The sequence below is a fragment of the Hyalella azteca genome, unplaced genomic scaffold (assembly GCF_000764305.2).
Source record: "Hyalella azteca isolate HAZT.00-mixed unplaced genomic scaffold, Hazt_2.0.2 contig9022, whole genome shotgun sequence".
Classification (NCBI taxonomy): Eukaryota; Metazoa; Arthropoda; class Malacostraca; order Amphipoda; family Hyalellidae; genus Hyalella; species Hyalella azteca.
In genome coordinates, this window is record NW_025939103.1 from 47,471 (window position 1) to 72,893 (window position 25,423).

General features: G+C 37.7%; 1 protein-coding gene and 1 long non-coding RNA gene across 2 annotated transcripts; both read right to left on the reverse strand.

Moving 5' to 3' along the window:
• Positions 1 to 1,061: 1,061 nt before the first annotated feature.
• On the reverse strand, positions 1,062 to 16,940 carry LOC108681953 (intraflagellar transport protein 122 homolog; the record flags this gene model as incomplete). Its single annotated transcript, XM_047881869.1, is given in 16 exon segments — positions 1,062 to 1,102; positions 2,232 to 2,392; positions 4,963 to 5,117; positions 5,780 to 5,981; positions 6,524 to 6,713; positions 7,083 to 7,244; positions 7,745 to 7,898; positions 8,233 to 8,351; positions 13,057 to 13,218; positions 13,464 to 13,598; positions 14,399 to 14,474; positions 15,673 to 15,740; positions 16,091 to 16,126; positions 16,128 to 16,289; positions 16,704 to 16,806; positions 16,843 to 16,940. Coding segments are annotated over 12 exon segments (1,446 nt in total), but the record flags the coding sequence as incomplete, so codon positions are not given.
• A 36-nt stretch (positions 16,941 to 16,976) lies between these two features.
• On the reverse strand, positions 16,977 to 21,316 carry LOC108681951. The gene is made up of 3 exons (XR_001931537.2): positions 20,331 to 21,316; positions 18,377 to 18,453; positions 16,977 to 17,039 (listed from the first exon to the last, which is right to left on the reverse strand). It is a non-coding gene; the product is annotated as an uncharacterized LOC108681951 (long non-coding RNA).
• Between the last annotated feature and the right edge of the window lie 4,107 nt (positions 21,317 to 25,423).

The window sequence follows — 25,423 nt, forward strand, 5'->3', positions numbered from 1 at the left end:
TAAACAATCAGGTCAATTTTGATGATCACATAGCGGCAATAACCGCATGGTAGGCGACAGATGGGATGTATTAGGTGGTCGTTGAGAACGACAGAAGCGGAACCGATGATCACACTCTTCTGAGCCCTTTTAATACCTATCTTTGAATACTGCTGCCAGCTCTGGACTCCGTTCACACTCGGCGCAGTACCACCATTGGAAGGCCAGGAAGGGGTCCAACGAACCTTTAATTCCAGGATCAGAGGGATGGAGGAGTTTAAGTACTGGGAGTGGTTGTAGCCACTGGGTCTGTACTCACTGCAGAGGAGACGGGAGAGGTATGTCATTTTGTACACATGGAAAATGATAACCGGAATTGCACCAAACTTCGAAAGCGAGACTTTCAAAATTGAGTCACATCATAACGTAATAAGGGGAGACTGTGCAGGAAGTGTGTGTTACTGTGCAGATCTGTCATCAGATCTGTATGTAACGGATCTGCGGTCAGATTTCAATCCCTGCAGGAAGGTTCCCTTTTCGTGGCCGGGTCGAGGTGGTTTAACGTCCTACCAAAAGATGTAAGAGAATGGGAGTTCACCCTGGAGACCTTCAAGAGACGACTGGACGTGTTCCAGAGCACAATCCCTGATCGACCGTTCCTGCACCACTACCGACGGTTCAGAAGCAAGCAACTGCATCATGCATCAGCTGGCCCAAACGAGAGCGGCTGAGCGATACTCAGAGGCGGCGATCCATTGTGGCCTGGGACTGCTACGTCCAGAAACAGAAACGAAGGAGCCTTTGCTTGTGTCGGCCGAAATACTGCAGCTCGCTGCCGCTATCCACACGCAATATGTGAACTTATAAGCAATTTATATATAAAAATGAAATAAAAATGTCCGCATTTAAAAACGATAAGTGTCATAGGCCTATGGTTATTGGGTGGACTGGGTGGGAGGCCTGTGGTGCACCTGCAGGTGCATCAGGTGCCCCAGCAGGCAGCAGGTCACCTGAAGTGCAACACCCCGGCGCTGGTGTCCCCGAAGCTCTGGTCGCTGGGGAAGATCTGGTAGAAGAGGCGGCGACTCAGCATCAGGTGATCGCCGCCGGCAGCAGCAGTCGCCTGTGGTTAATTGATGTTGTTAATTATATACTTTATATTATTTATTGTGTACAGGATAAGTGGTTAATTTATGTTATTATTCTAATAAACTTTATATTGTTTATTATATGCAGGATTAGTGGTTAATTGATGTTATTATTCCAAAATACTATTTATTGTTTATTATATACGTACAGGATAATATCCTATATATATTCTAATTGATCATATCAAGTACCTCATAGATAATGATTTTATCTACTCATTGTTTTATCGGAATTTACGAGAAATTGAAATGCCTGAAAATCAAATGAGTATAATTACAAGAAAATTCGTCTAGGAGGAGAGGAGCAGAGAACGAGGACATCATCTAACCAAGGCAGGGCATCATCTAGGGCCAGTAACAGCTTCATCTAGGAGGAGGGGAGCAGAGAACTAGGACATCATCTAACAAAGGCAGGGCATCATCTAGGGCCAGTAACAGCTTCATCTAGGAGGAGAGGAGCAGAGAACTAGGACATCATCTAANGGGGTTGTAAACGAGGCTGGGGGTTGTAAACGAGGCTGGGGGTTGTAAACGCGGCTGGAGGCTGTAAACGAGGCTGGGGTTGTAAACGATGACATCATCTAACCAAGGCAGTGCATCATCTAGGGCCAGTAACAGCTTCATCTAGGAGGAGAGCAAAATTCACCACATGTTGAAATATTCCAGGAATGTTAAAAAAGTTCACTATATATTCCTCGCTGCTGGCGATAACTCACCAAACTTGCGTGAGAAGATCCATTGAAAAAATCATCGCAAAAATATGATTTACAATGGGGCGCGTCCACTGGAAGGACTTGGGGGGACTTACATGGGGACGATTCCACTGGCAGGACTTGGGGGAACTTACATGGGGACGCTGGATGGACTTGGGGGGAGGGGACGCTGGAAGGACTTGGGGGGACTTACATGGGGACGCTGGAAGGTCTTGGGGGGACTTACATGGGGACGCTGGAAGGACTTGGGGGGACTTTCATGGGGACGCTGGAAGGACTTGGGGGGACTGACATGGGGACGCTGGAAGGACTTGGGGGGACTGACATGGGGACGCTGGAAGGGCTTGGGGGGACTTACATGGGGACGCTGGAAGGACTTGGGAGGACTTACATGGGGACGCTGGAAGGACTTGGGGGGACTCTTGCTGAAGAAGGTCGACGAGTCGTGCGCGGGGTCGGCAGGTCCCCGAGCAGGACGCCGGTCTCGGGGCAGCGGTCCCGGACGCGCGCGAAATCCTGCGCCTCCGCGGCCGTGCAGACCGGGGCCCCGAACTGCGGGGGAGAATAATTTGTGTATTTTACAAATATTTATATATTTTAAATATTTAAATATTCATTTATTTAAAATATAGTTAAAAATATATTTATTTGAATTTTGATATATTTAAAAATTTGAAAGAATATTAATGAATGATAAAATAATGATATTTATGAACTCTAAAAAATATATATGCAAGAACTCCTCCCCACGACGGTGCAGCCCCGAGCCCCGCCCTCCCCAGTGGGGAAGAATAATTAATGCATATTTTTATATTATTGCGGAATAAAGTTTAAACTTATTTATTAATTAGAAATAAATTATAAATGCAAGCACTTGTGCCCCACACGCGCGCTGGCCTGACGAGCGCCTCGCTGCCCTCCCAACTGAGGAGGCTGGCCAAATTAATATAATTTATAGAATATAATTGAAGATAAATACATTTATGGAGAAAATCTTAAATGTTATAGAATATAATTGAAGATAAATACATTTATAGAGAAAATCTTAAATGAATGCATCGAATTAATTAAAAAATGTCAGTGCTGAAATAGATTTTCGATCTAACGTTGTTTCATGATCAAAAAATTAATTCAAATTAAATATGCATATTAATAATAAAATATTAACGTAAAATAAGACATAAATGCGAGTAAACTGAGAAGAAATGAATTGGATCGACAAAATTGCTGCCCAACCTTAGTTAGATATACGATGAATAGAAGTTTATGGATATATTATATATTGAAAAATACGGTTAAATTATTTATAATGAATCAACAAAACGAAAGTCGGAAATAACGTACGTGACTTCCGTGAAGTTACGTAAAGTCACGCCTGTTACGGCTGAATATTCTCCATTAATTGTGAATTAATTCATTTATCACTATTAACTTATTTCACCGAAAAACGGCGAATAGTGACGACGACGGTGATAACGGCGATAACGATGGCAATAATAATAAAGACATTACGATAATTATGGACCTCATAATAAATAGAAAAAATATATAAATATAATATAAAATATTGTAGGGAAATTTCTCCCTACGCTTGAGGTTAACCTCTTCCAGATGTAAAGCTAATATTTCAAAAGGATCAAAACAAATAGAGGCCAATGGAAGTAATTTAATCAGATGAAATCGTTGTTTGCAGTTCAGTTTTAATCCCAGACTTTATCGTAGGTCACTCGAATTTTTATAGAACAATTTAGAAGTCCAGGTGGTCACAGAAGACAGAAGCCGACCAGTATGTATACTGTACGAGAAAAAGACTTTATTACTAACGCGCTTGAGGACAAACACTGCTTAAATATTCAATTACGTTAATTCAACAATTTCATTTCACATTAGAGCTCACCTTATTAAATCAAAAATAAGTGCACTTTTGGTGCTTTTAGAAGTGAAGTTTAACAGTATGCTGTTTGCAATTCTCTTAGTTAAAACGCGGCTGCAACAATGGTCGCAAACCGCACCACTTGAACAAATTTAATGGTCGCCACTGTTCCACAAAGTTAATAAACACCACGAGAGAAGTGAACACTTCGGCAGTACAGTTAAAGAGAAGTTATGGTTAAGTTGAAGATTTAATGGGACCCGCCAAACAAAGATTAATAGTTAAGAATTCAAGGTATTGATCAAGTAAGTTTAGTTTCACGTTAGGCATTTAATACTTTAATAGATAATTATCACAGAGCCTGACGGGCCTGCCAAAGTGTTCAAAGGAGGTGACAAAAGCATGCACCCAAAATAAATCAGTAACTCGGCAAGGGTTGTGCACAACAAAATAAAACCATTAGTTATACACGAGAAGAAATGTGGCGCATAATCAAGAACAGTTAGGACGGCGGATAACTTCATTAGATACGTAAAGATTTATAGTAGCTTCTTTTTGAGAGCTGCGCCTCTGTCTTATATAGACAGAGTAAGCTCTACTTCTTCGTTGGAATTTCAAAGTAGCCAGGTTGGGAAATTTTCCCAACAATATAGCAACTTTATACGTTTTTTTATGAGAAGGATAACGTTTTATTGAGGCTCTACGTTTCTGTGACGTTATCCAACGTTCGTTATGATCAAGACGTCACAGACTGCTTGTTTCTGTGACGTTATCCAACGTTCGTTATGATCAAGACGTCACAGACGCGTCTTTATCCTCTCCATAACTGTTAACATAAATACTATTATATATTCGTTATAAGTAGTCGTTGCAATTTGTCGTCTTTTTTCGTCAAGTTAATTATTCAAGAGACTCGCATTCACCTGCATTAGGCTTTGCAAGATTTTTTGATGTGTAGAGCGAGTCGAAATGATCAGTTTTTTACATTAAACTTCCTGACTGAAGGACACAGTCACAGTCTTTCAATTAATGCACTGATAACTGACTTAATCGTTTATTTATTAGTTTAGAGAAAATAATATTGAAGCAGCAAAGTTTGCACTTTCCCACACCACAATGCTTGAGTTAAAGGCCACGATACACTTAGATGAGAGTTTCCAGAATTCTTGGCTTTCTCTAACCTGTTCTTGATAGCTTTTCATACACTACACCTTAACTACCTACGTTATTTAGAATAATTTTAGTATACCCTTTTGTGTGGTCGTGACGCAGGTGTTCGAGGCACTGCAGAGAGCATCCAGAAGTAGTAGCCAGCGTCACTGAACCTGTTCTCCGTCACCGCGTTGTGCGTGAGCTGCTCCAGAACACGGAATGCCTCGCCAGGGTTTCCGGCTTTATGGAATGCTGTTGGAGATAATATAATTTTTTTAACTCTTACTTGTAGTATCAACCAAGAAAACGCTAGTAACTGAAGCCAGATGGTTGGCTGTAAACCAATTTTAAGACGTAGGTCGTAAAATTTGATACTTCAAAATTGAACTTTCAATAAGCAAGATTCATTTTGATGCCCAAACATTCAAACAACCTATCATAATTTGTCTGTATGATGAATCTGGGAAAATGCCTGCATGCTTAACTCTGAACTAAAATTTCATTCAATTCATTCTCCAGGAAGTAAAAAATAAAAAAATAAAGATAAATTAACAGCAGAGTAACTGTTAACCCGATCATCACATTCAGCAAACTTCGTATCCCCGCTATTGAGATTAAATGCCTATAAACCATCACTTTTTGATTGGAATTGCCAAAATTAAGTCATCATTGTCTACTTATTTCTTCATGCTGCATTGCAGCGGTGACAACACATTCTCGGCATACTGATTTTATCCACCTTAATCTCTGGGCCAGATCTCTCGCGGAACCTGTAGCGAGCTCATTACGTACCGCCCAGTGGCCGCCAGAGCAGAGAGCAGACTCTCGTAGCTGTCTGACTAGGGTTCGAAAAGGAGAACTGAAAGCGGACACAGAGAAGCTGATTTAGGCGCGCCCCGAGTCCTAGGCGGTACCTATTTCAGAGTCGGACCCGCATCTGAATTTTGTTTGGGTTTCTGCGCGAGGAGAAACTCGTCTTTCTCGGCCAAGCTGGTGGCATAAGGCACGTAGACCAACTCCATGAACTGCGGGTGCTTCTCAGCCCACCCGAACGCCTCTTCCCAATCTTCATCCTCTACGAAGAGCTCGACCACACACTGCAACTCGCCCTTCTTCCTGTTGATTCAATGTTTTAACGAAAGTCCAGGCAAACTGCAAATAGAACCCATTTCCATAAATTAGATGCAATTATTGACTACTGGTGAAGCACATCTTCCTGTTAATGAGACGTTTTAATAGACGACCGTCCATCGTTTTGGTACTGTGAGTGATGAACATGTGGAGTTTGATGACGAAATTGCGTGTAGCTCATTGACTGATTATTGACACAAAATCCTCAAGGAAGAAAGTTAACCTGAGTAGTTCGATGACGCAATTGCGTGTAGCTCATTTAATGTTATGACAACAATAACCTTAATGAAGTAAATTAACCTGTAGAGTTAATTAACTTCATTAATTAATGAAGTAATTTAATAATTAGGTAATTTAATAATTTAATTGTAGAGTTAATTTACTGTGAAAAAATTCCCCACTGCCTTGCATTCCATTCACAGTGTGAATGGAAAGCAAAATAAAGCAAGAATATTTCATCAAACGACAGTTTCCGCAATTTTTTCTGTATAATTTTTTTAACAAGGTATGATACAAAAAATAATTACCATAAAAATTGTCTCCTGCTCACATCTCGACCCAGCCGTTCTCTGCCATGATCTCGGCGGCTTTGGCGGTCTCGCCAGCGGACAGGTACATCTCGACGGCTGTGCGCGGCTCCTTGATGTTGCGCGCCCAGTCCGCCTTCTTCTTGATGAGCTGTTGCTTGTCCATCGTGCCGTCGGCGCCCAGGTATTCCTGCCATATATTCAAGCATTGCGGTGATATTATTTTGCAACAACCCTAAAGGAACAATTATTAATATTGCCGCTAAGTTTATGACCCTTGCCAATAACAAATTTCTAATTCCAATGTTTTTAAATATAACTGTTAACCTGAAACATTTAATATAAGTTTTAACATAATATCAAAACATATATTACTTATGTCAAATAATGACTTTTTAAATAGTTTACGTCATGCTGAACCGTCAGAGGTCGGTGTGCATATCTGCCCCAAATAGTAACCTGCGCTATGTCGATCATCTTGAGGGTGTATATGTCTACAAAATTGTCACCTGCGCTATGTCGATCATCTTGAGGGTGTATATGTCTACAAAATTGTAACCTGCGCCAAGTCGAACATCCTGAGGTCAGAGTACATGTTCATGGCTGCGCTGTCCTGGCCGGCTTTGCGGTAAAGTTTGGCGGCTTCCGAGAACCTTCCCTCGTGCGCCAAAATATCGGCTTCAGCCAAAGTCGGATCCCCACTGCCTTGCTGACCGCGTACCTGGGTCGTTTAGAACAAAATTATGTGCAAAGTTAGGTACAAATTATTCATATATTTGCATTAGAACGTGGGTCTTTAGTGAATAGATCAACTGAATAAAACCAAGTCTCATTTTAAGGAATATGATTTTTTCACAGAAATAAGGGGTAGAAAGAGGAAGATCAAAGCGTCGACCTCTACCCGGCAAAGGGTTCCACCAGTGTGGCACGGCTCCATTTTGGTTTAATAAGTTTGACTGCTAAGATAGGAGCGGAGCTCCTATTTGTTTTTCGCTGGCTAATCCACCGAAGTTTTAGCGAAAGGTAGAAAAAATGTGCAAAATTCGGCGTTGCAAACAATGGTGTTAAATAGAAATTCAATAACTTGAAAGCTCATAAATCGGACGAGTTCTAGTTTCAGAGAAATGTCGAGATATGTCTTAAAACAGGCTGTTCAACAATAATTATCTCATTGTGCCCCGGGAGCTTTGCACGCTAGACTCTGATGTTAATCCAAGTTACCTCAATAATCTGCAGGAGCTGAAGACTCCTCATGTCCTTGGTCCTGGTGAAGCACTTCTTGGCGACGTCGTAGTTGTGGTCGTGGAGCGCAGCGCGACCCAGCGCCCGCCAGTCGCCATCCGTCACACCCAGACATGCGATGCTGCACGCTTCCCTTAAGGATACAAATGATATAAATAGAAGATAATAATATAATTAATATGCAATAAATTAATCATATTGGTAACTGGTTGAATACTAATATATTTTAGGATTCATGCCTCAATAAAGTTCCGTAGTCGTAGTAACGAAAACCAAGTTGAAGATATTTACGAAAGATTTCAGAGCAGTCCAAAGGCCCTCATGCCAGGCTATGTTAATGTTTTGGAGTATTTGGTTGTGCCGTGTTTGTGAAAAATGAAGCTTGAATCTTTAGGGTTTAAATTATTTATTGTCGAGTTATCGTGAGCAGACTAAATGAATTTGGCTCATGCAGAAGAAAGCCTCACTTGCACATGTTTTTATCGAGGTACTGGTACATGGGGTCGCTCTGTGGCACCTCCACCGTCGACAAGCTGATCACGTGCAAACAAAAGATTTTACTGCCGCTAAATCCCACGACGAAACCCTGAAATTAGAATAACATAGGGATGAATTTCAGCATAAACTGGATAAGGTTTAGAAATTAATTAACCTATTTGTAACTATATCATAACAGTTCAATGAGCCCGGTACAATTTCATGTTAACGTTTTGTAAGCAAAACTGCTATTAAATTCATATACATTTTCAATTCACATTCTGATGCCAGCATTAAAGACGTTGCAAGTAAATTTTAAAAATGTTTTATCACATCTTTGCAGCATTGCTCTTGTCATTATGTATTATATACCAGCAGAATAACCCGGTCTTGTCCGGGATCTGTAATTCCTTCAATTTTTTAAGCTTTTTACCTCTAATTCTACCAAAATGAATAAAATTAATATAAGCATATTATAGGAAGACCTGTTCAAACTCGCATTTAACACTTTACATTGAACATGTAATATTCACATTTAACTACAGTTACAACATGCGAATGATATTTCATTTTCATTCGTAATTTATTTTCAATAACACACTAGTATATAAATACAATATCGCTTTTCAATTTTGGGGCCTAAAATTTCCATTTCAGTTTGGGGATTGTTTGGTATAACAGGATGAGGGGATGGATTTTGAATGAGAAATTATTTAAAAATTAACAGACAATTAAAAGTGACCTTTATTTCGGTGCGTCTAAATTGCATTTAATTAGAAATTATTTTTTTCGATTTTAAAACTGGGACTTAATTGTAAGTTTCATGCAAACTATTGGTTGGGAGAACACTTGTTAGAATAAGTAACTATATTATTAACGAAACACGGGATGACGGATTATTGCATACGAGCAGAATTCAGGATGACAGGATTCGGAATAAGAGGATTTGCAAATTGCGAGGATTACTTTTCCCGGACAACGTCTTTATAACCGGTTTTGTGAAAAAAGCTAAATGATTTTTTAGCATATTACACATAATTTATTGCATGCATGTGCGTCATCGCAATTTCATGTTATCCCGTTTTCTATCACTTGCAAAAATGCGTACCTCATTTCCACACCACATCGTTCCACCTGCAGCTTCTGTTCGTGCGGTGGGGAGTTATCGGCCTTGATGTTGAATGTTGAGTTGCTAGAATAGCAGAGCATTGCATCGCAACTCGTGTTCCACACCACGCTGTTGGCTCCTTTCTCCTAACATAAGAAGATAGTTAGTTAATAAAGATAGTTAAATAGTTAATAATAATAATGAAAAGTCGTTAAATGATTCGAAAATTTGTTTATTTAAGGAAATATTATTTTTTAAGAAGAAAATATTTATTTGACACTTCGGCACGAATAGATTTTTTTCCACAAGAAATCGTCGTCAACGCTATCAACGAATTTGATGCCGTGATTTTCTTACGTTGAACGGTTTAGTGAGGTACAATTCTGGATAATGATTGGGAAATGATATAATGATCCCATCTTAACAACACAACTGATCTGCCTACACAATTTAACCCACAACTGGCCAGCTTACATAACAAATTAAACCCGCTTCTGCCCTGCCTGCACAACTTAACCCCCCAACTGGCCTGCTTACATAACAAATTAACCCCGCTTCTGCCCTGCCTGCACAGCTTATCCCACAACTGGCCTGCTTACATAACAAATTAACCCCACTTCTGCCCTGCCTGCACAACTTATCCCACAACTGGCCTGCTTACATAACAAATTAACCCCGCTTATGCCCTGCCTGCACAACAACTTAACCCCACAACTGATCTGCCTACACAATTTAACCCACAACTGGCCAGCTTACATAACAAATTAACCCCGCTTATGCCCTGCCTGCACAACAACTTAACCCACAACTGAGACCCGCGACCGGAGCTCCGTTCACGAGCGCAATAATTTCAACCTTATTATAGGAAGATCTTCAATTCACTCATTTCCTTCACGCTTGACTGTATGTAAGTGCGGTGCAGAACTAACTAGTTTACATTATAATAAACACTGATTCCTTTAAACTGCGATTCGCAAGCATATCATGCACCTGGCTCCCAAATATATTTGATTCTCGATTTATCTATCTTTGACTTTTCGGATATATTTTTAAGTGGATGTACACTCTTCTGAAGTTGTTTAAAGGAATTCATGAATTTAGTTGTAAAGAAATTAATTTTTATTGTTTTTAAGTGGGTAACATGGGGCAGCGAGCCCACTGCGGGTCATGGGCCCATAGCGGGTTTCTCGCTAAGTATGGCAGATATTGGTCCGTGTTCTCTACCGCCGGTCGACAGTTTCACTGGGATGAAGTGTACGGATTTAAGTTTTGCTAAGTGTTTGCGTTATTAAGTTATTTGTGAATAACTGTTTAGCACAGATGCAAATTTTTTGCTGCTAAATATAACTGTTTTCGATTACTGTAGATGAAACTTTTGAAATTACTGTGAATTATATGTTGAAATTAATATTTATAGGGATAATTTTGAGATCAAGTTTAGACTATTAGCTTTTAAAATAAAATATTGACACGATATAAATTGAAATGATACCTAGTGGGGCAACGGGCCCACGCGTGTCACGGGGCAAAGCGCCCATGGTGAAGTCTTGTGTTATACATCATTAGATTTGTCTCAATGAATTTTTCAAAACTATAACTAGCTTTTTGAATTACAAATTACACTTCATATAGCATGATTTTTTGATTTGCCGCCTTAAGGCAGCAGGTTTAGTTTCTAGTTATGTGTATTTATGACTCCTTATCGAGTTATTGACTCTTGCCTTACCAAAAGTTGATTTCAGTCAACACCAAGGAGCCAAAAGTTGATGAGTTTTTATGGTGTTGGCTGAAATCACGATTAGGTACGAATTCTCTGCACATAATATCTGGATTATGGACGAAACTGGAACCAATTTTTTTCTGATCAACTAAATATATATTTTTTTCTAGTCAAGGATACATTTTTTCATGTCAAGGATGAATTTTTTATCGCAAGGATATATTTTTCAAGTTAAGAATGTATATTTTTATGTCAATGAAATATTTTTCTTCAGGTTAGTGATAGATTTTTAAGCCAGGAGTATATTTTTTCAAGTTGAGGATATGATTGTTTGAGTTGTTAATAAATGAATGAATATCATATTTTTTATTACATATTTCTTATTTTGAACTGTAAAGTGATGTTTTATAATTTTTAAACGAAAAATATGCAATTGTGGTAAAGGGACCATGGGTGGGCGCCTTTCCCCAAGCCCATGGGCCCATTGCCCCAGGGGTGGGGCAATATGCCCATTTGACACTTTTTACAAAATAGTGTTTCATTAAAATTTGAACAACTCTAGGCGTCTAATTCACATCGTACATTCCTCATTAGTTGTACCTTTAAACAAACAAAGAACCACCTCGTATCTATTAAAACTTCATCAAAAATTTACTTTAAAAAAGGGGGGGGGGGCGCGCTGCCCCATGTTGCCCTACTTCTAAGTAACACCTTTGAAAATTTATGTGAATAAAATTTAGGCAGCAAAGCTATGCTGCCATCAAACTATTTTTGACATAATTCAGTACCATTGAATTATTCGAATTGAATGCAATATTTATTAATTAAAAATTTAGCTTTCAAAATTTTCTAGAAATCGCGATCACCATTTGAAATTAGAATTTGCTCTAATAATTCAGTGACATTTTTTTACTTTGCTAGTAAGTGATGAATCACTAGTTTATATTTCTCAGTCACTCTATAAATGTTGCATGTATCACTGCCCAACTGCTAACATTTTGTGCACGCTAGTTAGCACTATTTAGCACTTTCCCTCCACTCTAAACTTATCGGGTCAATAATATGATAAAATGTTCTGAGAACGTTCAGTTGGCGACGCTCTTATTTTTGTACCTCGAAATGAGGTGTTTACTAATCACTTGATTTATCGTAGAAGTACTCATCACTGCAATTAGAAAATTACTCCAATTATGAGTGTAACAAGTTAGTCTTCAATACAGACTTAAAAAAAAACATTTCTATTTTGACACAAAATTGGTCTTTCATGCTATTCGAATGAAACTTTTTTTGTAACGCCAACAATTCCGAAATGTCCGAAATTCCTTTGCTCTCTTGAGAATTTATATATTCGGAAACTCACAAGAATTTACGGCATTTACACAGAACGAATTCTTGGACAATTTTATATAAAAATGGCATTACCTTTGATCGTGCTGAGCAGCAGTTGACTTACAATGTACATCGGCATCAGAAAGTTTCCAGGTAGAGTAGAAGTAGACTTACGCTGTAAATCAATTCGCCCTCAGGTAGAGTATAGAAGTAGACTTACGCTGTAAATCAATTCGCCCTCAGGTAGAGTATAGAAGTAGACTTAGGCTGTAGAGCAGTTCGCCCTTAGGTAGAGTATAGAAGTAGACTCACACTGTAGAGCAGTTCGCCCTCAGGTAGAAAGTAGAAGTAGACTCAGGCTGTAGAGCAGTTCGCCCTCAGGTAGAGTATAGAAGTAAACCCACACTGTAGAGCAGTTCGCTCTCAGGTAGAGTGCAGCAGTAGACTCGCACTGTAGAGCAGTTCGCCCTCAGGTAGAATACAGAAGTAGACTCACACTGTAGAGCAGTTCGCCCTCAGGTAGAGTGCAGCAGTAGACTCACGCTGCAGAAAGAAGTAGACTCACGCTGTAGAGCAGTTCGCCCTCAGGTAGAGTATAGAAGTAGACTCACACTGTAGAGCAGTTCACCCTCAGGTAGAGTGCAGCAGTAGACTCACGCTGCAGAGCAGTTCATCAGGTAGAGTGTAGACGAGTAGATCGCTGTTATCGTCCACCACAGCGAGGCGGTGTCTTGACCTGTTCAGGTCGAGGCAGCGGATGGCCGAGCTCACCGTCAGCAGGTGAACGGGAAACGCGTTGTCCAGGAATATTTTCAGCACCTGCCATTAATATGGAATAAATATAACATATAATAAGTGACTAGTTAGTTAAAACTTCCTTTTCCACGGTGTGACCAAGCATAAGTTAGAAGCTGAACTCAAAAACTACTTAACCTGATCATGAACGGAGTCACTTCAACGTTTAATTATCAAACAATTAACTTCATAGTCTTCAGAATCCTCACCCTTGGTTGAACTATCACCTTATAGTTCCTAACCTCATTTAGTTCAACCATAATCGCAACCTGTCCATTTTTGAGCCCCATCAGTAGCCCCTCCCTGTTGGCGGCCCCAACCACTTTTATGTAGGGGATCATAGAGTCGAGTTGCCACTCTCGCTTCCGTAGCCCCGTGAAGTTCAGACACTGCAGCCGCTTCCCCTGTACGTTAAATTAGTCAAATTTAGTAGTTATCCTGCGATGTTAAATCCAGCAATCGTGTTGCTTAATAGCTGAACGTATTAAGCAGTTATTACATTTATGATAGTATAGATATGATTGAATGATAGTTATTCAGTGATTGATTTTTATTCTATCGATAGTATTCGAGGTAGAGTATTAAGGAGGAGGTAGGGTATACCAAGGAAATGTATATTTCCTTGGTAGAATTTGTTTAGATTTACATGTTTATATAAATAACAAGAACTAAAATGTTACTGTCGCGGTCAATGTCATTAGAGATAATTCTTCGACTTCTCTTTTCTTATCATTTCATTTTGTTCTCCCGTTAATCATCGATAAGGGTGGAAAAACTACGCAATTTTGGATAGAAAAAAATTGTAATCCTTTTCCAAAATATTTCACCTGTTTTCTCATGCTCCCAGATAGTAATCAGTTGTCATTAAAACACAGTTTTCTATAAAATTTTTACAGGAAAAAAGTACATAAATTGCAAATAACGTATTCAGCATGACTTTTTATTAATTCCGTGCTGCTGATAAGAACATATCACTCAAACAAATGAGTGATAAACATTTGTCCTTTTTTTGCCATCTGACACTGTTAGGCTCGGCAAAAAACGTATCAGTGCTACGGACAGGAAGTGTGTCACGCTTTGCACAGTATAACCAATTAATGTAATTATTATTAGTTAATTTCATTATTAATTTTGACTGCTGCAGCTAATAGTGCATTATTTCGACGATCATTGTGGTGTTTTTCGACAAACCGGTGCAGGTCACCTGGCACAGGACGATGTGGTTTGTGCATACGACCAGCAAGTTGCACTCCAGCTTCTGATTGATCTGGTCTCGAACTCTGCGATCAAATGGAAGCGATAAAGATTAATTTAAAGCCGAAATGCTACATGACATAATAAACTATCGGTAAAACAGGAACAGTTAATAGATGATAGAATTGTAGTGCAGGTTGGCCATTGTGTAATAATACACAATGGATGTCTGAAACTTGTTAAAGTAATGCGAAAGTTTCAGGCATGTAATAAGAAAAAGCTTTTCCTGTTAAGCGGAAAATTCATCCCGGCAGGCATGGATACTGAATATTTTCAGATGATATCAATCGTAATTTCCTTGACTCGCTATGATAATTCATCGAAACTCAGTCAGCTACTTATATGGCAGTTGCGCATGACATGTGCTGTTTCAACGTCCGTACCGTCTCCTTGATTGAACTTAAATTTTACTTACAAAACTTCATGACTTCATTCGTAGGTAATGCATATGATCGTCACATATTCATAAAAAAACATTATTGATGTAAATTAAAACCTATTTTACAATAATACATCTGCAAAAAAATTGTTAAAGTTAAATTTCGTGCAAAACTTAAACCAGCTTTTTAAACTTAAACTATACCATCTTTTTTTAAATATTTTAATAAATTGTTTCAATCTTGTTGTTTCAAGGTTGTAAAAATATTTAAATATTTTTGAGCGAATAGTAGAAGGAATGTTTAGATTTGAGGCGAAAAATTTATTAAATTACTGATGAATTTTGTGATACAGAGTTAGTACACTTATGATTTACGGAGATTATTCTTGTGATCTGAACCCAGTAATTTCAAAAACAGTTCATCAATAAGGAAACGCAATGAATTAAATGACCAAGCCACATTTTTCAATCAAGCATTTCCACAAAGACTCTTGCACATTGCTTCATTAATTTAAATATACTGTTAGTTTGTGATGTTCAAGACACTTTGAAATTTCATAACAGGAATTAAGGATTTCCGAGAAGGTCTATAAGATGAATTTCACCTCTGGCTACAATTTTATGATTTTCTTCATTTCCAGAATTACCATGCTCTGAATCGGGTACCTGTAACAATAAATTTTGTATTTCCAGAACATCCATGCCAGAATCAGAGACCTGTAGCACTATTGTCTTCATTTAAAGAACTACCGTGCCCAGAATTGGACACCTGCAGAACAATTGTTTTGGGATACCAGGAGCAAGATTGTCTGGATTTCCAGAATTACCACGCAAGAATTGAATACCTGTAGTGCATGTGGGCAGCTTCCTGGGAGTAGAGCTCGTATACGATCACGCGCTCCGGGAGTTTAACCTGTAAATCAATAGAAGCCGACCTCAATTATGATGCCTCTACGTATGTTTCAAACTTTGTAATTAAACAAATTGGTACTAATATATTTCTTCTGAATATGAAGCTTGTATTATGATTGCTTTAAAATCTTGCTAAAGTTCTGATACATTATTGCCTTTGACATCGGAAAATATAACGCTGATTCGCAAAATTTCTCTCATCAAAAGCTCGTAATAACGAACTTTGACTTTTCAATATCACTTTCTCCAAAATATTTTGGTTAAATTTAATTTCTTTTGGCCACAAAAATACATATCTTGACTCCAAATATCATAATATTGTATCACTGTTAACAGAACTTCTGGACTTACTGCAAGTCTGTGCTTGTAAATGGCCACTTTTTATGTCCAAGTCCCGGCACTTGATGCGCACTTTCTGTTCCGTAATGAGATGCTGGATGATGCCGTCCGTCATGTTCTCCCGGTACGCGTATCGCTCCTTGTACAGACCGTGCACAGTGGCGAACACGAGCTGCAAATACGCGATAGTCCCGTCTTGGCATCCCACTGCCTGAAGAAATTTTATTTAACTGTAACCCCTCAGCCTCATAATTAAATTATAGATTTAAAACGTAAAATTTTTCCAGTCGATAGCGACTTGTGTCAAACATATCTATAAGATACCTGTAGGAACATTGAATGAAATTTCACTGTCAAAGTTGAGGTCAGACTTCGAGACCTCAAAATATTAGGGTCATACTTTCGTCCGACTGTTAGTAACTAATAGGTAATTTTTACGTACGTAGCTTATTCCAAATCTGAGTCCAATTTGTACCCATGGAGTTATTTATGGGGTATTTATCACTCAATACTTGACCGTGATTAATTTTGCCAATCATACACATCTGAAATATAGTTTCGACAATGTTTCACAGCCATAATTTTGTTGATCAAGCTTCCGTGTTCGGCGAAGAAGTTTTCTCACCACATAACTGGAGTCGGGATGAGCTTCACAGCCCCAAACCCACGACTGCTGGTCACAAATCAAGCCAAGACGAACTCCTTCTCTCGTGTAGAGGCTGCACGACCTGTTGGCTCCCCCCACCTCCTGTTGGCTGCACGACCTGTTGGCACCCCCCACCTCCTGTTGGCTGCACGACCTGTTGGCACCCCCCACCTCCTGTTGGCTGCACGACCTGTTGGCAACCCCCACCTCCTGTTGGCTGCACGACCTGTTGGCAACCTCCACCAGGAGGTACTCGCACTTGCTGAAGTAGCTCACACAGCAGGGGTCGAAGCCCAAGGGTCGCTCCTTGCCAATCTGAAACAATTATTTTATCCTCTTGATTAATTCATAAAATAGTCTCAGCAATTTAAAAAGTACAATTTTTAACTGAAATTAAATTGTTGAGATGAGGCAATTGGCCCATCAGTAACAAATGTTCTTCAACACATACTGATAAATCACTTCTTGCAAAAAAAAAATAATTATAAAAATTTATGTTTTTCGTGTAAAAAATAGACCTTGAATAAAGAAACAAATATTTGAAGCAATACTGTCTCTTCTGACATTATATCTTTGTAGAATAAATCAGGTTTCGTCATGCGACATCCATGTCGTGGATGAACGATTCAACTGCATAAAATCATATCGCGTACCAGTTTTGCATTCATCGAGGAGAAAGAGAGGTTCTGTCCCCAGTCTGCCACGCAAACAATGTCGTACGCCTCCTCCCTTCATGTAAAATTAAAACATTGAAAGAGAAGTTTGTTTAATGTAAATCCCCATTGCAACTCTATGTGAGACTTAATTCTGATTAAGCTCCTATTAGGTTTCGACTTGGCATGGTGCTTGATAGATCTTTAAATGACATCACGTAAATTAATAATATACTTTTTAAAAATTCCTTTTAAAGACAACACTTCTAAAGAATACAGTGTCTCCGTTGTTACATATCTACAATGAATTTCTAATTTTATTTCCATATATTTATAAAAATTAATTTGTAAATTTTTAAGATTAATATGAGAAAAAAATTTAAATTTTTAAAATTATTTATTCTGTCAATTGATTCATGCATTGTCTCTGACTTTGCACAAGTGTGCAAAATTTCAGATCGATTGGACAGGTAGAAGTATGTTGAATAAGATTTGTGAAAGAAAAATTTATTTTTTCAATTTTTTTGAAATTACAAAAAAATACATTTTAAAATTATATATTCTGTTAAATGATTCGTGCATTGTCTCCAACTTTACGTAAGTGTGCAAAATTTTAGATCAATTGTACAAGTAGAAGTGTGTTAAATATTGATTATAAGATTTGTAGCAGACAAACAAACAAACAAGAAGTGAAGTTAAGGAGAAGTGTTGTAAAAAGAATGGTGAGATTGGTTATAAAATTATTGATCCGCTATTGCTTCGCGAGTCAATGTACACATTTCTTCCGTAATATATCAATTAAATCAAGCTATTGATTAAACATAATCATATGAAAAATTATTTAAAATTAGTAGCTGCAACTTTATCGAAAAATTTATTGTTCGTCCCGGATTTACCAGCTTTAATCTCACTAGTGTGATGGTTCGTCTCCAAATATCCGAATCTCGCGGCGAAATTTCTGGTCTAAGCCAGACTGAACTCACCGACCCTCGAACTTACTTGGACGAGTTCTAGGCCAGGGAGCGGATGGGGAAGTTCGCTCCTGCTCGGTCGATGTGCATCTTTACTTCTCCGCTCTGGAGAGAGGAAAAGTGTTATTGTGAAGATTTCTTGCGATACTGTATTTAAATCATGTCAAAGAACTCAAGGCTTCATTTATTGTTATTAATCTAAACTGCAGATATTTTGTTTGCTCACTCAAACTTCGGTCATTAATACATTTTCTAGAAAGATTTTACTTTTTTTCTAAACACAGCTTCAAGTCAAGAATATTTACAACCTTGAAAATAAAGATAATTTATTCTTAGATTTTCGAGCCTTGGTATAATATGCCGGTTTGAACGGAAATTGTTTGTCCCTTGCAGCTAAATATTTAAGTTTACTAAGAATTTTTTCCTGTTGAACGTTTTAATCAGAAGAATACAAAGCTACAGATGGAAATCCCATTGATAGGGGTGACAATTTTCATCAAAAGTTGCTTGCTACACTATGCTTGCATTGTGAAAAAACTTTGAAAAATTACTCCAAAATGACTGCGTTGCATGGAGTAAAAAAATTGCGACACTGCACAGCGTATCAAAGCCATTTTCGTGACGAATCCAATAATTTTATTGATGTTTTGCTCACAAAAATAAATATATTTTTCGTATTTCTGTAATATTACATCCATCCGTCAACTAAGGTAATGAACATGTTATTTCAGAACGACAGAAATTTTAGCAGGCGCGCGTGAACAACGCACCATCGTGGCTACAGGCTTGTGACCAAAGTCCAGACTACGCACTAAAAATGATTAGTGAGTCCTATTGTAGAAATTGAGACAGAACTTTTTAAACATACATTGTAATTATACGCCCTTCTGCCGGGTCAAACTGGCACAGGAAGACCAACATAAGGGCAGTAAAAGTTCCGTCATTTTGAAAAAGTCACGCATTTATCTGGAAACCATATACACTAAGAATACTTTGGAACAGATAATTTGAAAACTTTCTTTCGTAAAACTATAGCAACCTTATTTCGCAAAACAATGTTAACCTTATTTCGGAACTCTTTATAAACCATATTTCGCAAAACAATATAAATCTTATATCACACTGCAAGCAAAGCCTTATTTATCAATACGTATTATCCTTATTTCGTAACGCAATATAAACCTTATTTCGTGAAGCAATATAAGCCCTTTTTTGTAAAGCAATATATAAACCCCGTTTCGTAAAGCAATTTAAACCTTATTTTTTAATGCAATATGAACTTTATTTCGTAAAGTGATATAAACCTTATTTCGTGAAGCAATATAAGCCCATTTTTGTAAAGCAATATAACCCTATTTCGTAAAGCAATTTAAACCTTATTTCGTAATGCAATGGAGACCGTGCTTATTTCGTATGGAGACCTGAGAGGTAAATACAAGATAATATCTTCTAGAATAATTATTTGGTTCAAAACTGTACAGATAAATAGTGAATTTATACGTAAAATAATTACAAAATCTCATTAATAATATTGCTAAATGCTTAATAAAAAATCATTATAATTATTAAAATTATTTTATTAATGTAATTGCATCACATTAATAATGCATCCAAATTAAGTCGGGTTAAATGAACAAATGTATCAAATAAGCTCTCAAGTCAGCATGATACCTAACGAAACTAACTAATCCAGTATCAAATGTGAGGTGAGAAAGCTTATAGCTGCGAAAGCTATCGTTATTTTCTTATAGTTTTATCAATTGTGTTGCGGTATAAAATAATTCAACTACCATTCAAATCGACAAAAAATTTTATTCCTCAAATTAACCGTAAATGCAATCGTTTCTCTGCCCCTGCATCGATATTAATCCCTCTATTTAAATTTAAGGAAGAGTAGAATTTGATTTTATTACGCATTTTGATGCGGTAATATTTAAACTGTCGTAGAATATAATTTATAATTTTAATATGGAAACGCTTACTTTGTGTTTCTGGGCGCTTTTCTGTTCAGAGGACCACTGCCTGAAGCTGTGGTATTATTGTGTATTCGCTTGAAATCGAGTCTCCTGCGACTAGCGTTGACGTAAAACTTCCGACACAACGACGTTGGTTGATTCACGTTGATTTTACGAAAGCTTTTCGAGGGTTTGTGAAGAATTGTGCCGATTATTTGGTGAACATCATTGTTAAATCTTGTATTGTTTAATAATAATAAATTAATTAATAGTTTACGCTCACTTTGATCAAATTTTCCGTAGAATCTCGAGATTTGTACTTATTTCTCCTCACATCATTCTTCCCCTACCGCCATTGTACGGTCGCGTATCATTAATATCATGCAAACTTTCGATTAAATTTTCGGTTTCGTCCCCCTTTTGAAAATCATGTTCGAAGAAATCGGGACAAAACCGACATAATTTCCCCCAATGTCCAAGTTGGGGGAAGGTTGAACCCCATGTCCAGGGAGTGCAGGCGGGGGTTGAGCCCCAAAACCAGTGGTGCATGAGAGGGTTGAGCCCCAAAACCAGTGCGTGCATGAGAGGGTTGAGCCCCAAAACCAGTGGGTGCATGAGAGGGTTAAGCCCCAAAACCAGTGGGTGCATGAGAGGGTGAGCCCCAAAACCAGCGGGTGCATGAGAGGGTTGAGCCCCAAAACCTGTGGGTGCATGAGAGGGTTGAGCCCCAAACCCGAGGAGTGCATGTGGGGGTTGAGTCATAAAACCAGTGGGTGCAGTCAGGGGTTGAGCGAACCCCGACTTCAAGTTGTAGGGAGATGTCGGGGTCGCGTTTATGGTCTAACCCATTGTCGGGTGACCAGTGCTCCCTAATTGCGGGGGATTTATATTTCCCCCCCCCCCCGTAAAGGCTCCTATATTCCCCAGCTGGTACTCCCAGCCAGCCATGCTTAGGGTAAGATCTATATAATTTACCCCAAGTTTATAATTTCAATGTAAAATACTTCGCGGAAAAAAATTTAAATTTGCTCTAACTTCGGGAAAAAAATATTTTAGGGAAATTCTGTAGATGGATATTTATGGACATGAAGTTTTTGAGAGTAGAAATATTGTTTTAAAAAGTTTTAGCTGGAAAAAGGTAAAAAATGAATGCCAGGGATTCACTGCATCCACCGCACGTATAATAAATTAGAACTTGAATAACAAAAAAAAATAATTCTAAGATGAGTAAGAAAAAACAGGAAAACGTATTAAAAGAGTAAACAATACAAGATTTGAAACCAGGAAAAATGTTCTGAAAAAATTGGATTAACGGAATAGATTGAATTATATTTCTTATATCTATGTATAAAAATTCTTTATTTCTTTCATCCTATATGTAAAAATTATTTCTATTAATAAGAATTCTTTCTATACACATAAAAATTCTTTCCATGTACAGAAATTCTTTCTAAATATAGAAATTGTTTTTATTTACAGAAATTCTTTCCATACACCGATGATTTAAAAGAAACACAGATGATCTGCTTCTATCATCGCGGCGCTGATTGTTGCACTCAATTCAATGATTGTGTTTAATGTTCTTGTCTGACTTCCTGCAATAATTCCATTTACATAATAAATAATGAATAAAAAATATTAAATTTCAGAGATGCACGTGCCAGCCGCACCACAGAGACAAGCACACTGACCGTCTCTGCGCACCATGCCTTATCTCTGCCGTTATCGTGTCGGGATGATAAGAGATATACAATAAAGGGTTCTTATTATAGATTACCTATACATTAATGTTATATGAAAGTTATCGTATGTTGGATAATTTATACACATAGACAAATAGGTTAGCGTGGCGTTAAAAGGTACAGATTATCGCTGTAACTTGAGAATCCTGGTATCTTGAATACCGTCACTCCGAATACCGTCACCCCGAATCTCGTCATCCCGGATCGCCCTCGCATAACCTATTATATAATATACTTTCATTAATTTAAAAGATTAAACACGTTAATTGAAGTAAGTTCCAGTAAAATTTACGTTGAATGCAATTCTTCAAGAGTCTCATTAAGAAATGTGAAAGTAAATTGAAATTATTTTCTAATATAACACATATTTTCCAAATTAGATATCGAAGTCAAAATTTTCTAATTGAACCCATTCCTCCATCTATCAGTGTCAGACAATTATACATTTAAAATTAAAATTCATATTGTGTGGTACCAAGCTACAAATGCAAAAACATTGACAAATATACATATGTATGCGATGTATTAAAGTAAAGTTTGGTTCAAACATACAAAAACATGGACGAATATATAACAGATAATTTTGGACAAGATAGAAAAATGTCGCTCGATACGTATTAACCGATTAATACCGAGCAGTTCCACTTGGAACCAGCGGAGAAAAATGGATTCATAATTAAATTGTAAGCTCAAATAAATATACAAGTGGATGCATAGGTTTGATACACATCTTGTACATGTTCTGGCAACTTCTGGTTCTGCTGCGCCGAACACTTCCTGCTCAGTTATCATTCAATGACTATAAGAACTAGCTAGATGTCAGACTGGACGGCTTGATATTATAGAAGAGAAAGGTGAGTAATTCGTTTAAAAAATATATTATTTATGTGTTAGATGAAGAACTTTATCGATAAGGTGAGTACTTTTAATGCTGTATATGGTATTACGTGATATAATATTCCTAAAGTTATTCAAATCATGAAATATTTAGTCCTGTTCCAAATGGGACCAAGCTATAATTTTTCCCACACAACGAAAAATAAATATTCGAACATCTTTTCTTTTTATTGCTGTCACAAGTGATAATATTCTCACAGGAAACAGAAAAAAAATCAAAAAATAGTTCTTGACATTAATGGGCTATTAAGAAGACATTCATTCATTGTAATAACGGAAATGCTGTTGCATAATAAGGTAGTGTATATTTTGTCATTTTTGAAATAGTTCAGAACTCTTAGCTCGAAAGGTGAGCTTTCCCTAGAATACGTTGGAGGAACTTTCTGCAAGCAAGGGATAACGCATACAGATAATAATGTGGTTTCAAGTCATATAAAATTTTTTCTTCTGTATTTAAACCATGTGACACGCTTTTATTGAAAGATTTGGCCAAAAATAGAGACCAGATAATTTGTAGACGTGATAAAGGCAGGGGGGTTGTATTGGTCGATCGTAGCCGGTACAACAGTAGCCTTACAGAACTTATTACCGATCCTTCTAAATTCGTTGAAATTACAGACCAATTTCTAAAACAATTTTGAAAATTGAAGACAAAATTAATGACTTCTTGCGAAAACTTGAAGATTCTTTTGCCTTTTCACCGGAAACTTCTAAACTTCTCACCTCTGGTTCAGGTCCCGTTATTTTATATGGTTTGCCCAAAATTCATAAGTCCGATTTTGCCTCTAACTTGCAATTCCGGCCAATTTTTGCCGCGTACAATACGCCTAGTTTTAAATTTGCTAAGTTTTTGGTACCGGTTTTAAACTGTCTCACGACTAATAAGTATACTATAGACAATTCTTACACGTTTGTGGACCGCCTAAAGAATTTTACCAACGTTCAGGACCTAACTATGGCCTCTTTTGACGTGGAAAATTTATTCACTAATGTGCCTCTTCATGAAACCATATATATATGCCTGAATTCTTTGTTTTAGGATGTAAATGATCTCGTTATAGGTTTGAAACGTAATTTTTTAAATCTCCTTTGTAAATATCTGTTTTAAACTCTTTTTTCATATTTGCTAACAAGTTGTACCGACAGATTGACGGTTTGGGCATGGGTCTCCCGCTCGGCCCAACCTTTGCAAATATTTTTATGTGCTTTCATGAGGTTTCCTGGCTGTCCAATTGCTCTCTTGATTTTAAGCCAATATTCTACAACAGATACGTTGATGACACTTTTTCACTTTTTAAGCATCCTCCTCACGTTAAACTCTTTTTCGATTACCTAAATTCGCAACATAAATCCATCAAATTTTCTATGGAACTGGAATCTAACAATAGCCTGTCCTTCCTCGATTGCAATATTACTAAATCTAATTGCCGTTTTCAAACTTCTGTATTCCGAAAATTGACTTTCACAGGTTTCAGTACCAGCTTTTTTTAGCTTTTGCTCGTTTCGATTTAAGATTAATGAGATTCATACACTTTTACATCGGGGCTTTCGTATTTGTTCTACTTACAATATTATGCACGCTGAATTCGAATTTCTACGAAATATCTTTTCGCTTAATGGATTTCCGACTAATATGGTATTTACCCAAATAAAGAAATTCATGTCTAAGCGGTACATTGAGGTTGGTCCCGAGCGCGACGGTAGGGATGTTGTTTATTGCTCCTTTCCATATTTTGGCCCTGCATCCGAAACTATGTCAAGGGAGCGAAGTATTTCACAAGGGAGCGAAACTATTCGAAGTATTTAACAAATGTTAATCTTCGTGTCATATTGGTCAACCATTTTAAAACGGTTCTTTTTTAGGTACAAAGATACTCGCCCTATGCATATGCGATCGTCTCTAGTTATAAATATAGTTGTGCACGATGTGCATCTGCGTACGTCGGGATGACGTCTCGCAATCTCTATTCTAGGGTCGCAGAACATAAGGGCAGGAGTTGTGGAACTGGTAACTTACTGTCGCGCCCACCTCATTCGGCTGTGCGGGCTCACGCCGAGCAGTGCGATGTTCCAGTTTCAGACAGTGACTTCAAAGTTTTAGCTTCCAGTTCCGGTGTTTCTGATTTGCACGTTTTAGAATCATTGCATATTTTTAAACAGAGGCCTAGTTTAAATTTAGCTTTTAGCTCTTACCCGCTTGAAATTGTAAATAGGTAGGTTTTTTCGGCTTGGGTTTTTTGTTGTAATCTTGACTGTACTAATTACTGATTTATCTGTGTTCTAGAATTTTCGAACTGACGATGGAGCAGGACTCCGGAACGTTTACTTTAAAGATACAATGAATTTTTGTGGAATTTTCTTTGCTTATAAGTTTTTAACGGAGACAGATAATATCACATGAAAATAACAAAATTTAAACAGAAACAATAAATAGACGAGGGTTAACAGACGAAGGGAGAAATGCCACTTATATGGCCGTTG